General features: G+C 37.8%; 1 protein-coding gene across 3 annotated transcripts in view; it reads right to left on the bottom strand.

Annotated features, from left to right (window-relative positions):
- Positions 1–20,558, bottom strand: part of UBE3D (ubiquitin protein ligase E3D) — a 162,653-nt gene that overhangs the window by 58,876 nt on the left and 83,219 nt on the right. For all 3 annotated transcript variants that reach the window (XM_023740391.1, XM_023740389.1, XM_023740390.1), the window contains exon 9: positions 3,209–3,347. In XM_023740391.1, coding sequence (XP_023596159.1) covers positions 3,209–3,347 — 139 coding nt within the window. The remainder of the gene's footprint in view (positions 1–3,208; positions 3,348–20,558) is intronic.

The following is a 20,558-nucleotide window of genomic DNA, read 5'->3' as shown; positions in this document are numbered from 1 at the left end:
ACAAGGGAAAGATTAGTCCAAAGGACTAATGGACCACAACTACCACAGCCTCCACCAGACTGAGTCCAGTACAACTAGATGGTGCCCGGCTACCAAGACTGACTGCTCTGACAGGGATCACAGTAGAGGGTCCCGGACAGAGCCGGAGAAAAAATGTAGAACAAAATTCTAACTCACAAAAAAAGACTAGACTTACTGGCCTGACAGAGACTGGAGAAACCCCAAGAGTATGGCCCCTGGACACCCTTTTAGCTCAATAACGAAGTTTCTCCCGAGGTTCACCCTTCAGCCAAAGATTAGACAGCCCCATAAAACAAAACGCGACTAATGGGACACAAAAGCCCAGAGACAAGGACTAGAAGGCAGGAGGGGGCAGGAAAGCTGGTAATAGGTAACCCAAGGTCGAGAAACGAGAGTGTTGACATGTCGTGGGGTTGTTAACCAATGACATAAAATGGTATGTGTACTAACTGTTTAATGAGAAACTATTTGTTCTGTAAACCTTCATCTAAAGTACAATAAAAAAAATTAAAAAAAACAAACAAACCCAAAATATACCCTTATATGGCCTGAGAGAAATGTTACACTATAATTTAAGAAGTTACAATTTCACATATGTTAGTAGCTCTAATTAATAAGATAAGCCCTTCCCTTTGGGGTTTGGCAGTGATAATGGCTCAAGCAGGAGTTCCATTCAAATCTTCAGAAACCTAAAATAATCAGTTTTACAGAAAAGGAAGCATTGCTCACAGTGACTCGGCCTAGAAAGTAAGAGAATTGGAAATGTAAAGATGGTATCTTTAACAAGTGTCATTCTATTTTATAGCTCTTGCCAATACAGCGCTTAAAAAATGTGCATTAAACTGAGTTTCCAATTTAAAAAATAATTCCCAAATAAGTGCAAAATTAGCAGCTCCATTCCTTGCCATTGTAATAAATGATTAAGCAGGTATTAAAAAGCTGAAAAAGCAAAGCATCTCTTTCTAATCCTGACAGACACTGTCCCCATTTTCATTGATCCTTTATCTTGGAGGGAAGACCTGCCACAGGGAATCCGACTCCTGGCATATTCCCGATAAGAATACATTTTTCCAAAGGTACAACAGGGGCAGAATCTCTTTGCCTGACATTATTCACGCTTCTGCCAAGTCTCTCTGTACCTTTGAAACTGGGGAAGAATATGTGCTCCTGACAATTATATTCAGCAAATGGACTGAAACTAGAGGAAGTACAATCACCAATTGAGAAGGGCACTTCAGTAATTAACATTCAGATAGCTAGGCTCTAAGAGCTCCTGTAATTAAAGGTGCTAAGAGAGAACACTACCACTATCAATAACAGGCAAGGCTTTCAAGCACATGTGTTTGTTTACATGAGACTGAGTTGAGATCTTTAAAGGGAGCAAGACCTCCTCTGTCTTACAGAGAAGAAATACAGATTAGTCCTCCTCTCAAGTCCCTCAGATTCTGTTTACTCTTTCACTTTTAATCTCTTTAAGACTTGTGTTGAGGCTAGTATGTAATACAATTATTCTCAATTTATTTCACACATGCATGATTGTCTTGTCTCCCTCAACAGGCTGTAAAATGTTTGAAGTCAGAGTCATTTCTCCTCTTGTCCCCCATCCCGTCATCCACTGTATAGAATATCAAACCCATACAGGGGGAATGCAATAAAAAATAATTGTCTTCCAACCTTACTCACAACTGTTAAGTTTCTTGTGTCTTCCCCCATAAAACTTTGTGGGTATGTACAAACTTTTATGTTATTCAGTATTTAATCCAATGAGGAAAGTTCAGAAGAAATATCGACTGATATATAGAAATATAAATTTTTTCTGGTTCACAGAAGTATAAAATAAATAAAATAATTATAAATTACTGCAAAATAAGGGGTATGTGTGGACATTCCAAGGTGGATACAAGCTGCCTCTACCTACTACATACAACCCCTCCATCTACCAACACTGTAGCAAGTACTGTAGTTGGGGACAGATGGAGTTACCCTGGCACAGGCCTGGTTCCATCCTGCTCTGTCTCTAACTTGCTAGGTGTTCCCTGGTCAACTCACTCCATCTCTCTGGATCTCCGTCTCCTCTTCTACAAAATGAGGAGGTGTCCACTAAGGTCCCTTAGAGAGTTCAGAACTGAAGCTGACAATCGAGTAACAACAAATATAACCAGATACGGCAAGGTTCCAATCTGAACTTTTATCAACGCCCAGGACTCAGAACAGAAAGAAAACGACAGAGACAAAGTCACAGATTCCCAAGCTATGGATGCAAATTAGATCACAGCATTTATTCTCCACCAATTTTCTGGGATATAATTCATAAGAAAATCCACATGTCCTGTTTGTTAGACCACATAACAGAGGTGCACCAAACAATATACACTGATGAAACCCTTCGGAAGTAGAACCAACCCCATCTTTACTTATTTCCTCGGCAACACAACATTAGGGAGTTCATGAACATTTTTCCATTGTCAAGAGTCACAAATATGTTCGATTACATTCAGTACCTGTGGGGTCACAACTTAGGTGATTAGCTAACATCTTTATTATCATTTGCCACCTCAGCTGACTACCAGGGAAAGGTTCTTCCTGCTAGCCATCCTGCTGGTCAGTCCACATTTGCAGTGCTGAGTTCTGTTGTGACCATGTACTTTATCTCAGGAGCACAGAAAAATACCCAGGGGAGTAGAGAAGTGATGAGGGAGAAAGGGAGGAGTTAGAGAGAAAGGGAAATGGTGCTGGGAGCAGCGCTATTAAACATTCATTTGGTAATTTGGCCTCAAGCTAACAGTGCTAGCAAAGCCACTGATAATGGTTGAAAATCCTTGTTCTAGGCAATCTGCTTTTAGAGTAAAGCTGGGAGAGAAGAAGTAGCATCCACAAATGTCTTCACCAGATGTTCTTGCATTTTCTCTCAGATGCAGGAAAGAGGCTTGGAGAACAAATCCTAGAGTCACATAGATCTGGGTTCAGCCACTACTAGACAATTATCTAATCAATTTTGGGCCTCAGTTTTGTTCATTTATTAAAAAAAAGAGATAGACAAGACAATGCATGCATTATGCTTATTATTATTACTATCTGAAACTGTGGGTTTCCATGAGCTATCTCCTTTGGAAGACAGGATCCTTGAAAAACAACTATAGCAAGTAAAACCACAAAATCCTACCCTGGTAAAGGAGCAGTTCCTTACCTGAAAAGAATTCATATAGCGAAGGGACGGAGGTAGCATGGCGTTACTCCTTGATAATATCAACAGCAGCTCCAAGCAGGTTGCGGCGGGCAGGGTGAGAGAATGGATGCTGATGTCACTTTCCCACGAACCGGCAAGCCTGAAACACGATGAAATGTTAACTTTCATAATTATATCCTAGTCATAATTATTTCAAGATCTGATATAGAAGAAGAAAACTTTCAGTTGTGGGAGGAAAAAGCAATGTATAAAAAAACAGAAATAGTTATGTTAAAAATCCAGAGCGTGAATGTCCAAGACATTTTTATAGTGGTGTTGGTATTAAGCAATTGTTTTCAGGTCATCACTTCATACTGAAAGTATAAGAGTTGTACGAAATGCAGTCTTATTTGTGTGGAACCTGTGTGTGTGTGAAGGTGGGGGAGGGGGACTAATATGTCCCTATGTGCTATGCAGTGTTCTACATGTAATAATCTGTTCAACCCTTAGAGACCTATGAAAAGGACCTATTGTTATCCCCATTCTACCATATGGAAATTGTTCCTGAGCTGGATATGCCTTATGGAACACCTAGTTCAGTGATTTTCAAACTTTTAAAGGTGTCAGAATCCTTTTGTCAAACAAAATCTTATAAAAGTCCCAATTTATAATACAAATAAAAGCAAAGCTGCTTTGTTTGAAAGGGACAAGTTGGCAGGAGGCCTCCTTTCATCTTCCAGAGTGGCCCTCGAAGCACCTCTGCTACATCCTGTGGAACCTATTTGAAAATCCTTTCATTCAAAACATCTGAAAACTGCAGACTAGAAAAGTAAAGGGACTTGTCTGAGACAGATGTTTAGAAAATGATAAAGCTGGGTCTAGAATCCTGGTTTTCTGATTCTCCATCTAGTGTTTACAGCAAAGGGAAAAATCAGGAAATAATTATGAAAAAACAATGCAAGAAGAATAGCATTTGTCTTATGCTATCAACTGTTCTCTTTCCTAATGTCTTTCCTGCCTGTTCCCCTACCAGAGTGTCTCTTATCACTGATCTAATTTTTAAAGAGAACTGTACATTTTTCACTATTTCTATAAATTCCTCCTTGCAAAGCTACCTTTAACCATATTGGCAGTGAATATCGGAAGCTCAGACAGTATCAGCAGTTGAAGGCATAATGGATTTTAACACTTTATATGACCAAACTGAAACCAAACCAGTTGCTGTTAAGTCAGTTCCGACTCATGGCAACCCCATGCATAGAACTGTGCTCCACAGGGTTTTTAAGGCTGTGACCTTTCAGAAGATCACCAGGCCTTTCTTCTGATGCACTTCTGGTGGGTTTGAAGCATCAACCTTTCAATTAGTACCCTAGTGCTTAACCGTTTGTGCCACCCAGGGACTCCCTTAATATGACAAGTCATGACAAATGCTTTAGCTGTATCATCAATCAGGTTACTTATTATGCTGATACATTTCAGATATGTGGTAGGGTAATTCTTTACTGAGGCATTTGCCTGCTAGTTGGACTGGAATAGGATGCTGCTCACTTTCCTAAAATTGGTCCAATTTCAGCAAAGGCACACTTAAGTGCCTTTTCTGTGTTTTAAAAATGATTTTGATTGGCTGTGCTATTCTTTCTGCTTTTACTAATTATATAACAATTCCAACATTTCTCTGGAATAGAAATAAAAATCTTATTGCCTATGGTAAAAGTCAAATTTAGTACTAGTGAAGTGGCTGTAGTTCATTTCTCCTTTTCCTTATGCCCACCGCAAAGCACACCGTTACATTCCACTCTCTGAACTGCATTACATTATACTCTCTGTGTCTTGCATACACAGCTTTTTTAGGGGGGCCTGGAAGGCTGTTATCCTTCCTGGTGGACTCCTATTCATTTAAGCATCATTTTCCTTGGAGACATCTTCTTGTTTCTCTAATAAGAACTAACTACTTGCCTAACACCGAACTTTATCTATTACATTTGCCACATTTATTTGAGGTGTGTCTGCATCTCTGACTCATTCTAGATCAGACATCTGGATCAGCTTACGGATTCCTCTGCACACCTAACTTTGCAGTCTAATTTGGAAATTACGATCAGAAGGCTGTCTCTGTGTTACTTTTCTTCAGACACGCACAGTTATTAACCTTTTACTGCCTAATAGAAATACTATTTTTTCCATTTATATTTGTATGTTCAGTAAATAATTTAAGTTTTCAGAATTTATACCTCCACCCTCACCCTCACTACCCACAATAAGGCTCACTAAAGCTACATAGTTTCATTCAGAAATTTTGTTGTTAAGTGCCCTGAAAAGGTTTTGCTTTTTCTGACTTGGATCTCTTGCAGAAAAGATCACTCACTACTGCCCTGGACTGTGAATGTTCCTTGGGAGCTCATCTGTGAGTCCCCAAAGCCTAACGCAGGCCTGTCACACTACAGACCTTCAAAAAGGGTTTCTGGAGATGAAGCAGACACTGCAACCTGAAATGGGGCCCACTGCTGCTCATAATTAAGGATCCTGGCGGTGTAGAAACCATGTTTGATGCAGTGTCACTTTTTAAGCATTTTCTACACCTCTTTTAGCAGTAATGTATTAGAATGAGAAAGGGAAAACAGTAAATTATACAAATAAATATTTTTAAAATAGTTTATTATGGTCATAATGTGCTCTCCATAATGTTTAAATTTCATAAGTCTTAGGTCTTATGTTTCTTCTATCGTTTATCCTAGGCCTAACACATCCAGGCATGGGGCCAAGCACTTTTTTCATATTCATTGTCTGTAGTGCTATAGCAGCCCTGAATGGCAAGCATTGTCCATCCCATTTTAAAGATGAGGAAACCTAAGATCGGAGAGATTAAGTGACTGTCCAACATCACACAGCTAGTAAGTGGTGGGCCCAGGATTCACTCTCAGGTCAGCCTGGTTCTAAAGCCTGTGCTTTCCCTACCATACCACACCGATCACTGAGGGCGCTGGACATATTATTACCTTCGCCAAGCAAATCTTAAGCAGGACCTTAAAACCAATCCTACTTAATGTTAACACTAACTTAATGCTAATGCCTATTTCTTATGTATGTTAACTCTTTAGTTTACAAAATATACACTTAAGAGTATTTTCATCTTTCTGTAAGTTCTTTTATCTTTCTTAAGTTGCTACTTTATATATTCTAAAACTTAAAAAAGGCAGTAAGATGGACATGGGAAAATACCCATGTCACGTTAAGTGAAAATAGCTATACGTTGAAAAAAAAGATTCGGAGAAAATACCATAAATATTAATGGTTATTTACATTACAGGGAGCCCTGGTAGCACGGTGGTTAAAACTGCTCGGCTGCTAACTGAAAGGTTGACCGTCCTAACCTACCAGCCGCTGGGCAGAAAAAAGATACGCCAGTCTGCTTCCGTAAAGATTTACAGCCTTGGAAACCTTATGGGGCAGTTCTACTCTATCCTACAGGGTCACTATGAGTAGGAATCGACTCAATGACAGTGGGTTTAGTTGAGTTTTTGGGTTATTTACATTAGAGGGAAATAAATAATAACCTGTTTTTACATTTTCTTTTTTATACTTTTTTATTTTTCAAGTGTTATTTTTATAATCAGAAACAAGTTACTGTTATAAAATAAACATAAGCAGCACAGAACAAAAAGATAATCCAAACCAAAAACCAAACCCACTGCCATCAAGTTGATTCTGACTCACAGCAATCCTACAGGACAGAGCAGAACTGTCCCATAGAGTTTCCAAGGCTGTAATCTTTACAGAAGCAGACTGCCACATCTTTCTCCTGTGGAGCAGCTGGTGGGTTAGAACCACCAAACTTTTGGTTAGGAGCCCAGTGTTTTAACCATTGTGTACCACCAGGGCTCCTAAAAGGACAACAGAAGATTAAAAATAGATACTCAAGTTAATAGAGGTAGAGCTGACTGAAGGATGGGGAGCAGGAGAAACAGACAAGTGCTCAATGTCTTTATGAATAAAAAGGATCAATGGTGGATTTAAAGACAAAGAAAAATCTGACCACTTTTAACATACTTTCAATACTCTGATAGGTATTTTTCTCATCAAGACAGATGTTTCTTCTTCACACACTGCTCCTTCTCTCTCAAGACTTGCCTTAATATTATACCTAGATTTCTTAATCCTTAGTATTAGGTCAGCTAGACCTAACCAAGAGGGAGTTTGTTTAATCTGGCAAAAATAATTACAAATTTGAAATTTTATAAGACACCAAATAATTGGCAATAGAGTCAAAAAAATAAAGCTCTAATACCATCCCAGCCTGTTGACAGTAAGGCCTCAATCCTCTGTTACTTTGAATTGAGGATTCTCCATTGCCCATGAACCTAGAAGTCACCCAGAAATCAGAGGGGCTCAGCCCTATTTACATCTATTATTGCTAAAATGCAACACAGCTTATCTGTCTCTAGGCAGAAATCCTTTAGGCAGAATTCTATAAGCAGCAGACATAATGTTTCCCAGTGGAGTTTGGGAAGTTAAGAGTGTGGACTGAAGCTGGCTGCTAGGATGCTGATTTGGTTTCTGGTGCAGTCAAAAGAATGTTTAAATGCTGCTTAAAGGTTTCAACATACTGTTAAATGGTTATGGTGTGACCTAGCAAAAGGAACACTCAGATAGAAATTAGAATACATGAGAACCGCCTTGACACTCACAGTGAGTGATTTTGGGCAAGCACTCTGGAGCCTACTTTCCTTGTAACACCCTGGAGTAGATACACAACCTGTCCAAAGTATCAAACCACTGATGTTTTCACAAAAAGACATGTGTTACACACATGATGGCCACGAGTCATAAGTAAAAGGCACATTTAGTTATACATGTAAGTTATACATATCTCCATGTAATTACAAACATTGCATGATATAAGAATCCCACACTGGTATTATTTAATTTAATCCTTAACAATTTTTATCCCTACTCAGGCTCAGAAAGGTGAAGAGTGTTAGTTATCCCGATGATAACGGCCAGTAAGTGATGGAAAAGAAACTGAAATCATAAGCCTCTCCATCTAAATTCCACTCTCTGTTTACTATACCATAAGCAATAGTACTGTGATTTTTTTTTTAAAGAATTCCATCCAAAAAGATTGAAAACCCCAAAGGTAAAATAATGGAGTAAATTTTAGACATCTTAGAATACCTCATTTTCTAATAATTTTAATAACTTTATTTTTAAAATTAGACTAATCAGCTGAGCCTAACATGGTTCAAATTCCTAACATTCATCTGCCCTTTCTATTCCCATACTTTATTTTTCATTAGTCCCAAGACTTAATTTTTTTAAAGGTTAAGATTTACATTTTCTCTATAAGTTTAATCACATAAAAATCATTTTAATCAAATGAAGCATTCAAACATGTGATCAAAGATTGAAGATAATATATGAAAAATGAAAAATAGTTGTTTAAGGAAGTTAGAATTTTCCCCCAAAACATCAGGTAATGTTTTCACATCATTTTTTTCAATTTACGAAGAAAGAAATAAAGAGAGGAGAGCAGGAAGGAAAGAGAAAAATAATGGCTGGGAACACATAAAATTTAGTTTATCTTAAAACAATCAACAAACAGATTACGTGGAATTGAGGGCATACATTAAGAAGCCAGAGGTGATACTTGCAACTATCTGACTGTGGCTCAGATATCAATACAAATTCGTGTTAATTATATAAGCATTTGAAGAAACATCAGGAAGAATCTGGATTATTTCTGGCATTTTTTACAAAGATATCATGAACTATCAGAGCAAAATCAGTAATCTTCTACTATAAATCAACACGAAAAATATTTCAGTGGAAACACAGAACTAAACATAAATTGAAACCTATTTCTGTGATTTTTAAAGCCTGCGATAGGAAAAGCTTTCCTAGGAGGCCAGAACCGTCAGCCAGGTGACCTCAGTCTAAGAGACCAAAATGCAAGCAGAGGACATGCCATCTTTATTTCTAAACTTTTGCCTTGACAAATTCCCAATAGAAGCAACTATGGGTTATCCATTTTTAAAGAGGCAGTGAGAAGGGGGAAAAAGACACCTTCTATCACTTCTAGCAAAAAATGGTAAAATTGAGAATGAATCAAACACCAATCAATATCAAGAAAACATCTGCAGCCTAAAGGCAAATGAGAAATAGAGTAATGACACAGGTTGCTTGGAAATACCGGTGTCTTTCAATGTAGCACAGGCTAAAATGACAAATAGAGATGATATAACAACTCTACTACCAATTAAACTATTTCAAAGGAATATAACACACTATGTAGAGAAGAAAAACTGATGAGGTATAGGAGAGCTCAAGATGGAAATAATTAACTTAAATCTCATGTTTTTCATAGTTTAGTAGTTGATCTGGACTCTTCAGCCATAAAAGAACTAAGAAAGCAAATATCTTATTAATGATGCTGAAATATTTTGTTGTTTCTACTGTTAAAATTTTAAAATTCAATTTTGAAACTGTAAGAATGACAAGTCCATCAATTTAAGCTTTCAAAAGACTAAAACAGGCAAATGACCAAAATTTAGCACTAGAGTCATTATAAACATACAACTATTTAACTCATTGGACAAGGAATAAAAATCAAAAAAAAAATTTTTAAGTACCACTATCAAGACCATAAAATTCTGAAACAACTAAATGTATTGATACATGTGTTATAATGAGCAATATTAACTGTTATACTTAAATATATAAAAAATAATAATTCATAAAAACAGACCTTGCAAAAGGGACACATCCAGTGCTTCTTATAAATTTCATAAGGTTCATTAAGTCATGAACAGTACCCATGGAAATTACAATAGAAAATTTTGATTCTTTAAAATCACAGATGTCAAAATTGTTTTACAATTCTCTTTAAATTAAAAAGCTCCTGAGAGAAGAAATTTGGGCACACAATTCCTGAAAGGTAAAGCTTTCAAACTTTCTTCTTAAGACCTGTAAGCTTTTCAAGGCAATATTTATCTCACACATACATCAGTAAAGCATGCGGAAAATAGTTCTGCTTTAAATAATACATCAATAAGGTAATCTCAAAATTAAGTGCATTAATTCATGCCAAAAACAATGAGGTCTGTTTTTTTTTTTTATAAATGCCTGTATTATTATTGCCAATATATCAGTTGCTGAGGTCACAGGAATTACTTTGGGAACACTTTCATTAAAGAAGAGAGCCCCCAACTTGGAAAAGGACGGTGAGAAGCGTTGCACAACTCGAAGAATGTAATCAACATCACTGAATGGTATATGTAAAAATTCTTGAATTGGTATATGTTCTGTTGTGTATATTTTCAACAAGAACAAAAATAAATTATATATATACACACACACGTATATGTACAGAGAGAGAGCCCAACCTACAAACATGCCTGCCAGAATTTTCAAAATTAGAAGATATCATTAGAAAGTTCATATTTAGAAATGGTCCAAATAAAGAGTAAGGAGGCCAGTCACTCCCTCAGACTTTTTTTTAACTTTTGTTATGGAAAATTTCAAGCATGCTCACTTCCCTGAGTAACTGGAAGTCAATGTATGAGAGTTGAGACCTAACATAATTAGGTCCACTCTAATAACATTTTCATAAGTAAACCCTGGCATCACTAGGTCCCCTGTCCCATCAGGGGGCCACCTCAGCCAACACTTTCTTTAGGCAATGCTAGTCATGTAGTTCCACAGTTTAAGTCCTTTGCAAATGTGGATATAAAAGTGTTTATACTGCATAAAACACAAAACAAGAGTTTAGGATTTTTTTCTTCCTTGATGATTTCCTAGGCCTGGTATAACAAATAGGTTTTCTTCATGTTTCAATTCAAATTGATTGAGAGTGACAGTGTTGAGATGTACCATGAAACCCTGTCTGGTCTCAGCAGGAAAAGAGATAAGATCTATCAGAGTTCTTTCAGCCCATGACCCCAGAAGCAAGGAGTCACCTGGCGCCGGAATCACTGGCTTCTCTTCACATCTCTTCCTGAATCTACCTTGGCCTTTTCTTGGAAATCCATACACCCTTCCTTCACAAAGGGCAGCTGGCAATGGTGCCACTCAGTTCACATAAACTAGGCCTGGCCAATTTGGGTCTTCAATATTGGTAACTGAATCAGATAACCCTAAGTAACAACTGGCTTTCTTGACCTACTAGATGACTAAATCCCAATGACTAAGAATTAGGTCTTCCATGAAGAGAGATGAGAAACCAAATGCTAACATCACTAAGCTATTCATGTTCCCTGTGCAGGAGTCCTTAATTTTAGAAAGTGTCCTCATGTTTAAGACTTCAGATCTTCTGTGAAATCACTCAGTGTAGCTCTAGTAAAGTTAAGATTCAGGGGCCACACCCATTTAAGGTAAGGTAATAAAATTTTAAAAACCACTGCCATGGAGTCGATTCCAACTCATAGCGACCCTACAGGACAGAGAAGAACTGCCTCATAGGGTTTCCAAGGCTGTAAATCTTTATGGAAGCAGCCTGCCACATCTTTCTCCCTAGGAGCAGCTGGTGGGCTTGAATCACTGACCTTTTGGTTGGCAGCCAAGCTCTTTAACCACTGTGCCATCAGGGCTCCTTTAAGGTAAGGTAAGAGAATCAATTTCTCTATTACCTGATATAGAGAAAAATTCATTTCTCCAACTTTGATTCAATTCCCCTGCAAGAATTTGATTTGTATGTACCTTAATAAAATGCATATAAACAATAAGATCTACCAGGTCAGGCCTGACAGTCTCCTGAATATTATATCTACTGTTCACCCATTAACTGACCCTCAGAAGAACTAATTGTAGAAGTTGGCCGAGATGCTCCAAAGCTTTATTCAAAGATTGAACAGACTAAGAAGCACCCCTTGGAAGAATGTCATGAGTAAAAGACAGGAGTATTTGACTAAACTCTCGCAAAGTAAAATCTAATACTGTTAAACGGAAGCTTTCAAAATCTAAGAGGAATTTCAACAAAACCTCCAAAGGCCAACATTTTTAAAAAGTTACAGTGAAACCTGTGAGAGCTGAAACTTGAAAGGACTGCCTTGTTTTTCGGGGTCTCGCAAGTTTTCCACCTTTGACAGGTTGCAGTCATCACTTTCCTGCTGCTCACTATTTAGTGGAAACTATTTGAGCTTTCCTACTCTGACAGATTTCTGCATTACACAAATTCTGGCTTTCACAGGTTTGACTGTATTAAATTCTTCGTTTCTCTTTTCTTACTACCGCACCCCTGAATTGAGATATCTCTGACAGCGGGCTTCCACTATTGCACCTTCCACTCCCTGGTGGCACAGTGGTTAAGAGCTACGGTTCCTAACCAAAAGGTCAGCAGTTCAAATCCACCAACCGCTCCTTGGAAACCCCATAGTTCTACTCTGCCCTATAGCATCGCTATTAAGTCAGAACTGACTTGATGGCAAACAGTTTGGTTTGGTTTGATTCTCAATATTTGGTACCGAGGCACGAAAAAAAACACTTAAAGTGTTGGTAATCATTACTGTATAGTATATGTGTGTATAATTGGGGAAGGGGTTTAAATATGGGCTACTCAAGATATCAGTATTCTGAAAGAGTTTAAAGTCCTTGAAATAAACTGGTGATACATGATTAAGCACCTGAATTTACCAGTGTTAGAAAAGCTAAGCTGTACTTTTTTTTTTAACAGCAATACGTCTTGCTGTGACTATAAAAATAGCGTCATCCTCTGAATTAATCCATATTACAATGGAAAAAATTCTTTGTGAATGTTAAAATGAGGAAAAGTTGCATTTTTTATTCTAGTAACAAAACAACAAAGTAAAGGCAGAATCTTCCCTCTTTTTGTTGATGATTCAACTAAAAAAGCTTATTTAATTTTCTATTTTAACATAACAAAGTATATTTCACATTTATAACCACAATTTTTTGTTGAAATATTGGTAAAAGTGTTTAAAACATATAACTTGCTTTAGTTTAGTAAAATAAAAATATTTTTCAGTGAAAGCAGCAAAATATGCCTTTGATACTTGAGAGTGTTTTATTTGATACAGTCCATTTCTCATTAACACCCCAAGCATCTTCTTCGATTCTGCTTCCTAATTACTTAAAAAATTGAGTTTTAAACTAGCAACAATAAGTCACCACCTTAAAGTAGCAAGCCCCTAAAAATCCAGACTTGAATGATGATTGTAGATCTATACTGATATGGAAAGATAGCCACAATATTTGACAAGCTAAATTTAAAAAGAAGCAGAACAAAGATTAGCTCATATAGCACAAATTAGTTAATGTAAAATTAAGTTTTCTAAGCATATTTTTCTGTGTACATATACATAAAGAAATGTTGCAAGGGAGATCCACAAAACGTTAACAGTGGTTTTCTGTAGGGACTGGGATTATAAGTGAATTCTGCTTGCTCTCTTCTTTTTTTCCCTATATTGGTTAAAATGTTTAAAATGAATATGCATTATTTTGGTGATCATATACAAAGTAAAGCTACTCTCATTTTGAAATATATGAAATGAAACCTATCTTTGATCTTTACAAATGTACATTAATATTATAACAAGTAAAAATACAGTTCTTACATGAAAAAATTTATCAAATCACCTAAACAAGTAATTTAAATCTGTATTTTAATTAACATAATTTACTTGAAACTAGCCCAAGTAGCAGTTTTTTCCATGAGAAAAGGTACTTGATGGTAAATTTGGTTCATTGTTAGTAACACTCAAGTTGTTCGAGATATTAAAAATGTGTGGCCTACAAGTTGACAAACACTGTAGTTGCTCTTAATAGAATTCTTTACTTAGGTAACAAATAATAAAAAATAAATATTACAAACAACTGACTTGAGATGACTTGAGCAGGTATATTATCTATTGTAAGAGAAGGATAAAAAGATATTAATAAAACTAAGAAGAATTTTTTTTAAGTGCTAGCAAAAAAGACTCAACATCCAAGGAATGTAAGGCCAAATTATTTCAGGTAATTTCTATGAACTTGCAACAAGGGAAAAGCCGTACTATTTGCCTTACCATTTTTCAAAACAAACCACAGAATGCAGCCTCTTTGGCAGACCAGTGTCCAACCTAACATCCAACCTGGCATTCATTCATATTTTTATTATGTCCAATTAAATCATAATAATAGCCAATCTGCCTTATGCTATGATCCCACTAGGTCTTGCAACCTAAGCAGAGCCAGCTTAAGTTTAATCAGACTAAACAGCTGTTTTAACAGTTGGGTTTCTCTAAAATTAAAATATTCTATTCTTGACAGTGCCGAGCAATTCAACTGTTAAAACAGCTGCTCAAGTTGAAGAGTCAAAACCAAGTGTACATGGAGTTTTCCTCCCCATTTGCAACTGCTTTGAGATTTCTTCAGAATTGAAGTTCCTAAACTTAAGTTCGTTTTGACAATTCCTTGACTGTGCACCTGTTTAAATTTTTATGTGTGCATTGCTTCTACCTCTGACCTTCAGCCAATATTTGTGCCACCATTATCTCTCTTGGTGTTTACCCTTTATCTCCTTCCTACTCTAAACCATAATTGCCAGCCTGTGGTTCTGTACTTCCTTCCTTAGAAATATCATGTGTGTGCTTTCACCCTTATTCCTCTCTATTGTCTTATAAGCATTTTCACTTCCTGTGAAACTGAGGTGGTGGTTCAAAACGTCCTAGGCTCCATCAAGTGAAATATTATTTCCAGTGAATTACATTACTACTATTAAGGTTAACTGTTGAGGTAAAGACCCTTAAAAATAATCTAAAAATGCTCTCTGGCACAAAGTTTTCATTTTTGGTCACTGTCATGGATTGAATTGTGTCCCCCCAGAAAATGTGTTAACTTGGCTAGGCCATGATTTCAGTATTGTGTAGCTGTCCTTCATTTTGTGATCTGATTATCCTCCATTTTGTGATGTGTTGTAAATCCTAGCCTCTATGCCTGTGGTTATAGTCATGTTTGGCAGTGAGCTCTCAATTATGTTAATGAGGTAGGATTAGGTCATGTTAATGAGGATTAGGGTGGGATACAACATCTATACTCAGGTCACAGCCCTGATCTGACATAAGGGGAGTTTCCCTGGGGTGTGGCCTGCATCACCTTTTATCTTAGAAGAGACAAAAGGAGACAGAAACCAGCAGAGAGAGAGGGACCTCCTACCACTAAGAAAGAGGAGCTGGGAGTGAAGCATGTCCTTTGGACCCAGGGTTACTGTGCTGAGAAAATCCTAGACCTAGGGGAACACTGATGACAAGGATCTTCCCCAAGAGCAGACAGAAAGAAAGCCTTCCTGTGGAGCTGGTGCCCTGAATTCAGACTTCTAGTCCAAACCATGACAGAATAAATTTGTTTGTTAAAGCCATCCACTTGTGGTATTTGTGTTATAGCAGCACTAGATAACTAAGACAGTGACTTTATAAATGTTTTTGGAATTTTGGGTTTGTCACCATTTCATTCAAATATGTCTTTTTGTCCAATTTGCTATACTTACTCTGTAGCACAGAAACCTACTCACCAATAATCATATCAGCAATAATTATTATTTAGCTCTATCTATCCATCTCTCCACCTACCTTTCTATTCACCCACCCACCCATCCATCCACCTTCCTATCTTAAAGTCTTTGCCAACTCATCCGGGCACACTCCAGCTAAGTTGTCTCTGATAAGCTCTTAAAGTCAGCAGAAGATCTTGACCCTGATTTTCTTTTCCCTCTCATAATGTCCTCACTCCACAAAATTGCACTGTATTACAGATAACTTAAAACCATAGCTTACAGGATATGTCTAAGAATACATTTATTGCAGGACCCAGACTCATCAAACCAGAACATACCTACAAAGAACCTGAACACGTTTCAAAATTACAAAATTTTTCCTGCAGCAGCTCCAGCTCTTCCGCTAGGTTATGTACAGAGTGACTCTGGTACTTTAATCTCCGAAACAACCTCTCTTCCATGCCCCACTTCTCAGCGGGGGAGGGTGGAAGTCAAAGATACTTCAACAAGGCCAGATACCAAAAATGAAAAGGTGCTCATGGACTTTATACAGGCAGCACAGTCCTGGGGCAAGTTGACTCTAACGGAGACACTGGAGTACTCTGTGAAACAGGGCTAGATTTCAGGGCTGGAAGTCATTTTAATAAGTCACGTCAAACCCGAAATTACAAGCATAGTGGAGCTCAATTTTCTTAATTAAAAGAGACTTTGAAATACTGTCTCTGCTGTCACTATCCCATTACCATAATGTCAGTGCTGGAGCTACTACCCCAAAGTCCCCTTACTTTATTTTTGAGTCAGCCTGCAGAACGGTATTCACTCTTCCACTTACAGTATTGTTAGGATTGGTTTTGCTTTACAGGGCTAAACATAGAAAAGTTTTCATTTTTAATAAGAGCTTAGATAAATAATCTTAAATCCCAAAGGGCCTCGTTAAAACAGCCTCATAAAAGTTTTACACTTGCATATAAGTTTGAAAAAAAAAAGTCTACCTAGCAGTTTGAGCTCCCGCTGACTTCTCTAGCCTTGGAGAAGCGATTGTTGAAATTCATGTCTCACTATTTCAAATGATTTAAAGCAGTCTATTATGATAAATCACCATGAAGTACACCAAATGAAAGATACTGTTCAAACAAAAATCTCAATTTTAAATACACAAAATACACACAATGCACCCATCTGTATGTTTAAATAGCATTCAGGTTCTGATACATTACTCATCTAACCATATATTTTATCCCCGTAACCTAGTATGCAAAAACATATTTTGTATTAGGTGATCTATTTTTCCCCTTCTTTTTTTAGGAGGTCATTTCAATACATTTTGACTCTACCCTGGAGAATTAAAGTCCATGCAGAAAAAAAAGTTCCAACAAGATTGGAAACTAACATCAGTTGGAGTAACAAGAACATAAGCAGTGGCCAATGTTAGTTAACATTACCTAGAAAGATCAAGACTGACACGGTATATTTAAAAGGTGAAAGAATGATGAAAAACAGAATGGAATCTTATGTTTGAACAATGGAACAACAGAGATGGCTTTTTAAAAATGCCTCAGTGTCCAGCACATCATCTTGCAACATGTTAAGAGCTTAATAAATGTCTGCTAAATGAATTTTTTCAAAATCAGCTTGTAGACCATCTTCAGCATTTTTATCCTGTTACAGGGCTACCATCATTAGTATTTCTCAGTCCTTCCAACCAGTAACCAGGGATTTCTGCCCACCTCTGAAATTTTGCTAGATTTTCAATGCTAGAACATCAGAGTTGAAACTGACCTGAGAGGAATTCAGCCCATCTGCACTATTCCTAACATGTGACGACTGTCTGGTCTTTGCTTGACTAACTCCCGCAACAAGGAGACTCACTGAAAGGAAGTTCTTTATACTGTGCAAAATCTTCTCTTTAGAATCTGAGCCCTTCAGAAAATACCTGACATCTAACATCTTCTCCTGATTTTTCTCTAAGCTAAACATTCCCATTTTCTCCAACAGTGATTTATATTAAACGAATGAGTCTCCTTACCATTCTAGTTGGAATTTTTTCCAACTTAGTTATCCATTTATTAAAATAGCCCTACCATGATCTTCACTATGAAAAGAGCTCCAGATCTGGAGTCAGAAATCACGAGTCAGGCCCAGGTCTGCTATTTACAATATGGCCTTTGACAAGTGCCTTAAAAACCAAACACGATATTTGCATAGTACCTTATCATTGGTTATCAAGCTCTTTCACAACTATCAGTTCATTTATGTCCATTTTATAGGCAAGCAAAATGAAGCTCAAGAGGTTAAGTGACATGACGTGGCCTCACACAAGAACCAGGACCTAAATCCAATGCCTCTGACTCTAAATGTTTCCACTATACCTTGGCTCTTTGAGCCTCAGTCTAATTAGCTATAAATTAGGGATAATAATATTTGTCCTTTAAACCACAAAGGTTTCTGGTAAATATCAAATGAGATAACGTATGGAAAAAGTATAAAAGGGAGGTTTTTATTACCAAGATCATTCATACACACATAATCCCTGGTTTTTCAGGTAGTCAATTTATGAATAAGATAGGAATGAGAGAAATCCAAGTCACAGGTGATGTGTTACTGCTCTTTGCTTCCAGAATTCATAACACATGACAACTAAATGATCCAGGAGTATAATGAGATCGACTCCTATGAAGAGGTAGGGGAGTCACTCATCTTTTGGACTCCTGAATTCAATTAGGAAAGCATTTTCCTAGAAAAAATAATTTAATATATGCCTGTACTGAATTCTTAGTATTCTGTCAGCTTTGTGGATTATATTATATTGTAGATTAATAGATTTTTGTGAAATTACCTGGGAACCTACCTGACATTTATTTATAGTATGATTTCCTGGAGAAAACATTCACCTAGTTCTGAGGAACTACCCTAGAAAAAAACTTTTGGAATATACCCATGTCTTAGTTATCCAGTGCTGCTATAACAGAAATACCACAAGTGGATGGCTTTAACAAAGAGGAATTTATTCTCTCACAGTCTAGGAGGCTAGAGGTCCGAATTTAGGCTGTCAGCTCCAGGGGAAGGCTTCCTCTCTCTGTCAGCTCTGGTCTTTCTATCGCTATCTTCCCCAGTCAAGGAGCTTCTCAGTACAGTTACCTCGGGTCCAAAGGACATGCTATTCTCCTGGCTCTTGTTTCTTGGTGGTATGAGGTCCTCATGTCTTTCTGATCACTTCTCTCTTTTATATTTCAAAAGAGATTGACTTAAGACACAATCTAATCTTGTAGACTGAGTCCTGCCTCCTTAACATAACTGTCACTAATCTCACCTCATTAACATCACAGAGGTAAGGTTTACAATACACAGCAAAATCACATTAGATGACAAAATGGTTGACCATCACACAATACTGGGAATCATGGCCTACCCAAGTAAAATTGACAGATATATTTAGGGGGACACAATTCAACCCACGACATTCCATACTTTGGCCCCCCCCAAAATTCATGTCCTTGCCACATATAAAACATATTCACCCCATCATATCATAGCAAAAGTCTTAATTCAACTCCAAGTCCAAAATCCAAAACTTCCTCTTTATCTGTGAAATCTAGAATACAAAGTACAATGGTGGCACAGGCACAAGACAGATATTTCCATTACAAATGGGAGAAATTGGAGGGAAAGAAGGCATAACAGGCACTAAGCAAATCGGCAGAACACATTACATTAGCCCTCAAGGCTTGAACTAATCCTCTGTTGTCTGAGACCATTTACCCAACGGCCCTGCCTTCCAGACTCTGGGTGTTTGCCACACTCTCTGGATTCTAAGTGGAGGCCCCTTGGCCCTGGGCTTCAGCTCTGTCTTCCAGGCCCACTGGAACAGCAACTCTGCTCCCTTTGGACTTGGGTGGCCCCATTCTCCTAGTCCATCTGAGTGATGACTCCACCTTTTGAGGCTGAGGCAGCTCTGCTTCCTGTGTTCCTTATCTCTTCAGCTTCTGCTTCCTAGTTCCATGGCCTCTTGGCCCCTCAGGCCTCACCACCTGTGTCTGTCCTTCTGGGGCAAGTATTCCAAAGCTTTTTAGCTCCACTGACAAGTGCTCAGAGGCACCCAACTTCACCAGGAAGCCTCCTGCACCCACGGACTCAGCTCTCTCTCTCCGGAGGTCGGCTCCAGCACTGTCTTGTGCTGGTCTTCTGATTCTGCTGCTGCCAGTTCTCTGCTGCTGCATCTCACCATCTGTACCATCTCCAGTGTACAGCTCTCCTCACTTTCTTCTGAGTCTTCACCAGAATTGTCTTTGATGTCCATAATTCCACTGACAGTCTAGTCTAGGCTTTTAAATTAGGCATTTTAATGATGAGCCTTTTTTATCTTTTGTAAAGAAGTACTAGTGGTTTTCTAAGGCACGATGGGACATTTCAAAATAATTATTTTATTCCCATTTCTCAAGAAAACTTCCCTGATATCGTGAAAGATGAGAAGATATCTATTCAAGATGCTCATTGAACCCCACATAAGGAAGATCCCAAAAGAAAGTCAACAAGACATATTATAATCAAACTTGCCAAAATCAAAGATAAAGAGAGAATTTTTAGAGCAGCTAGTGATAAACGAAAAATCATCTACAAAGAAGAGTCAGTAAGAATAAGCTCAGAAACCATGCAGACAAGAAGGCAATTGGATGACATATATAAAGCCTTGAAGGAAAACAATTGCCAGCCAAGTCATGGAAGCCCCACAGACACATCCAAACTCCCTGAGGGACTGACTTGCTGGGTGGAGGGCTCTGGGGACCATGGTCTTGGGGAACATCTAGCTCAACTGGCATGACACAGCTTATAAAGACAGTGCTCTACATTCTACCTTGGTGAGTAGTGTCTGGGGTCTTAAAAGCCTGTGAG

This window comes from Trichechus manatus, unplaced genomic scaffold (assembly GCF_000243295.1).
Source record: "Trichechus manatus latirostris isolate Lorelei unplaced genomic scaffold, TriManLat1.0 scaffold00154, whole genome shotgun sequence".
In the NCBI taxonomy this organism is placed as follows: domain Eukaryota; kingdom Metazoa; phylum Chordata; class Mammalia; order Sirenia; family Trichechidae; genus Trichechus; species Trichechus manatus.
This window is presented reverse-complemented; position numbering and strand designations above follow the sequence as displayed.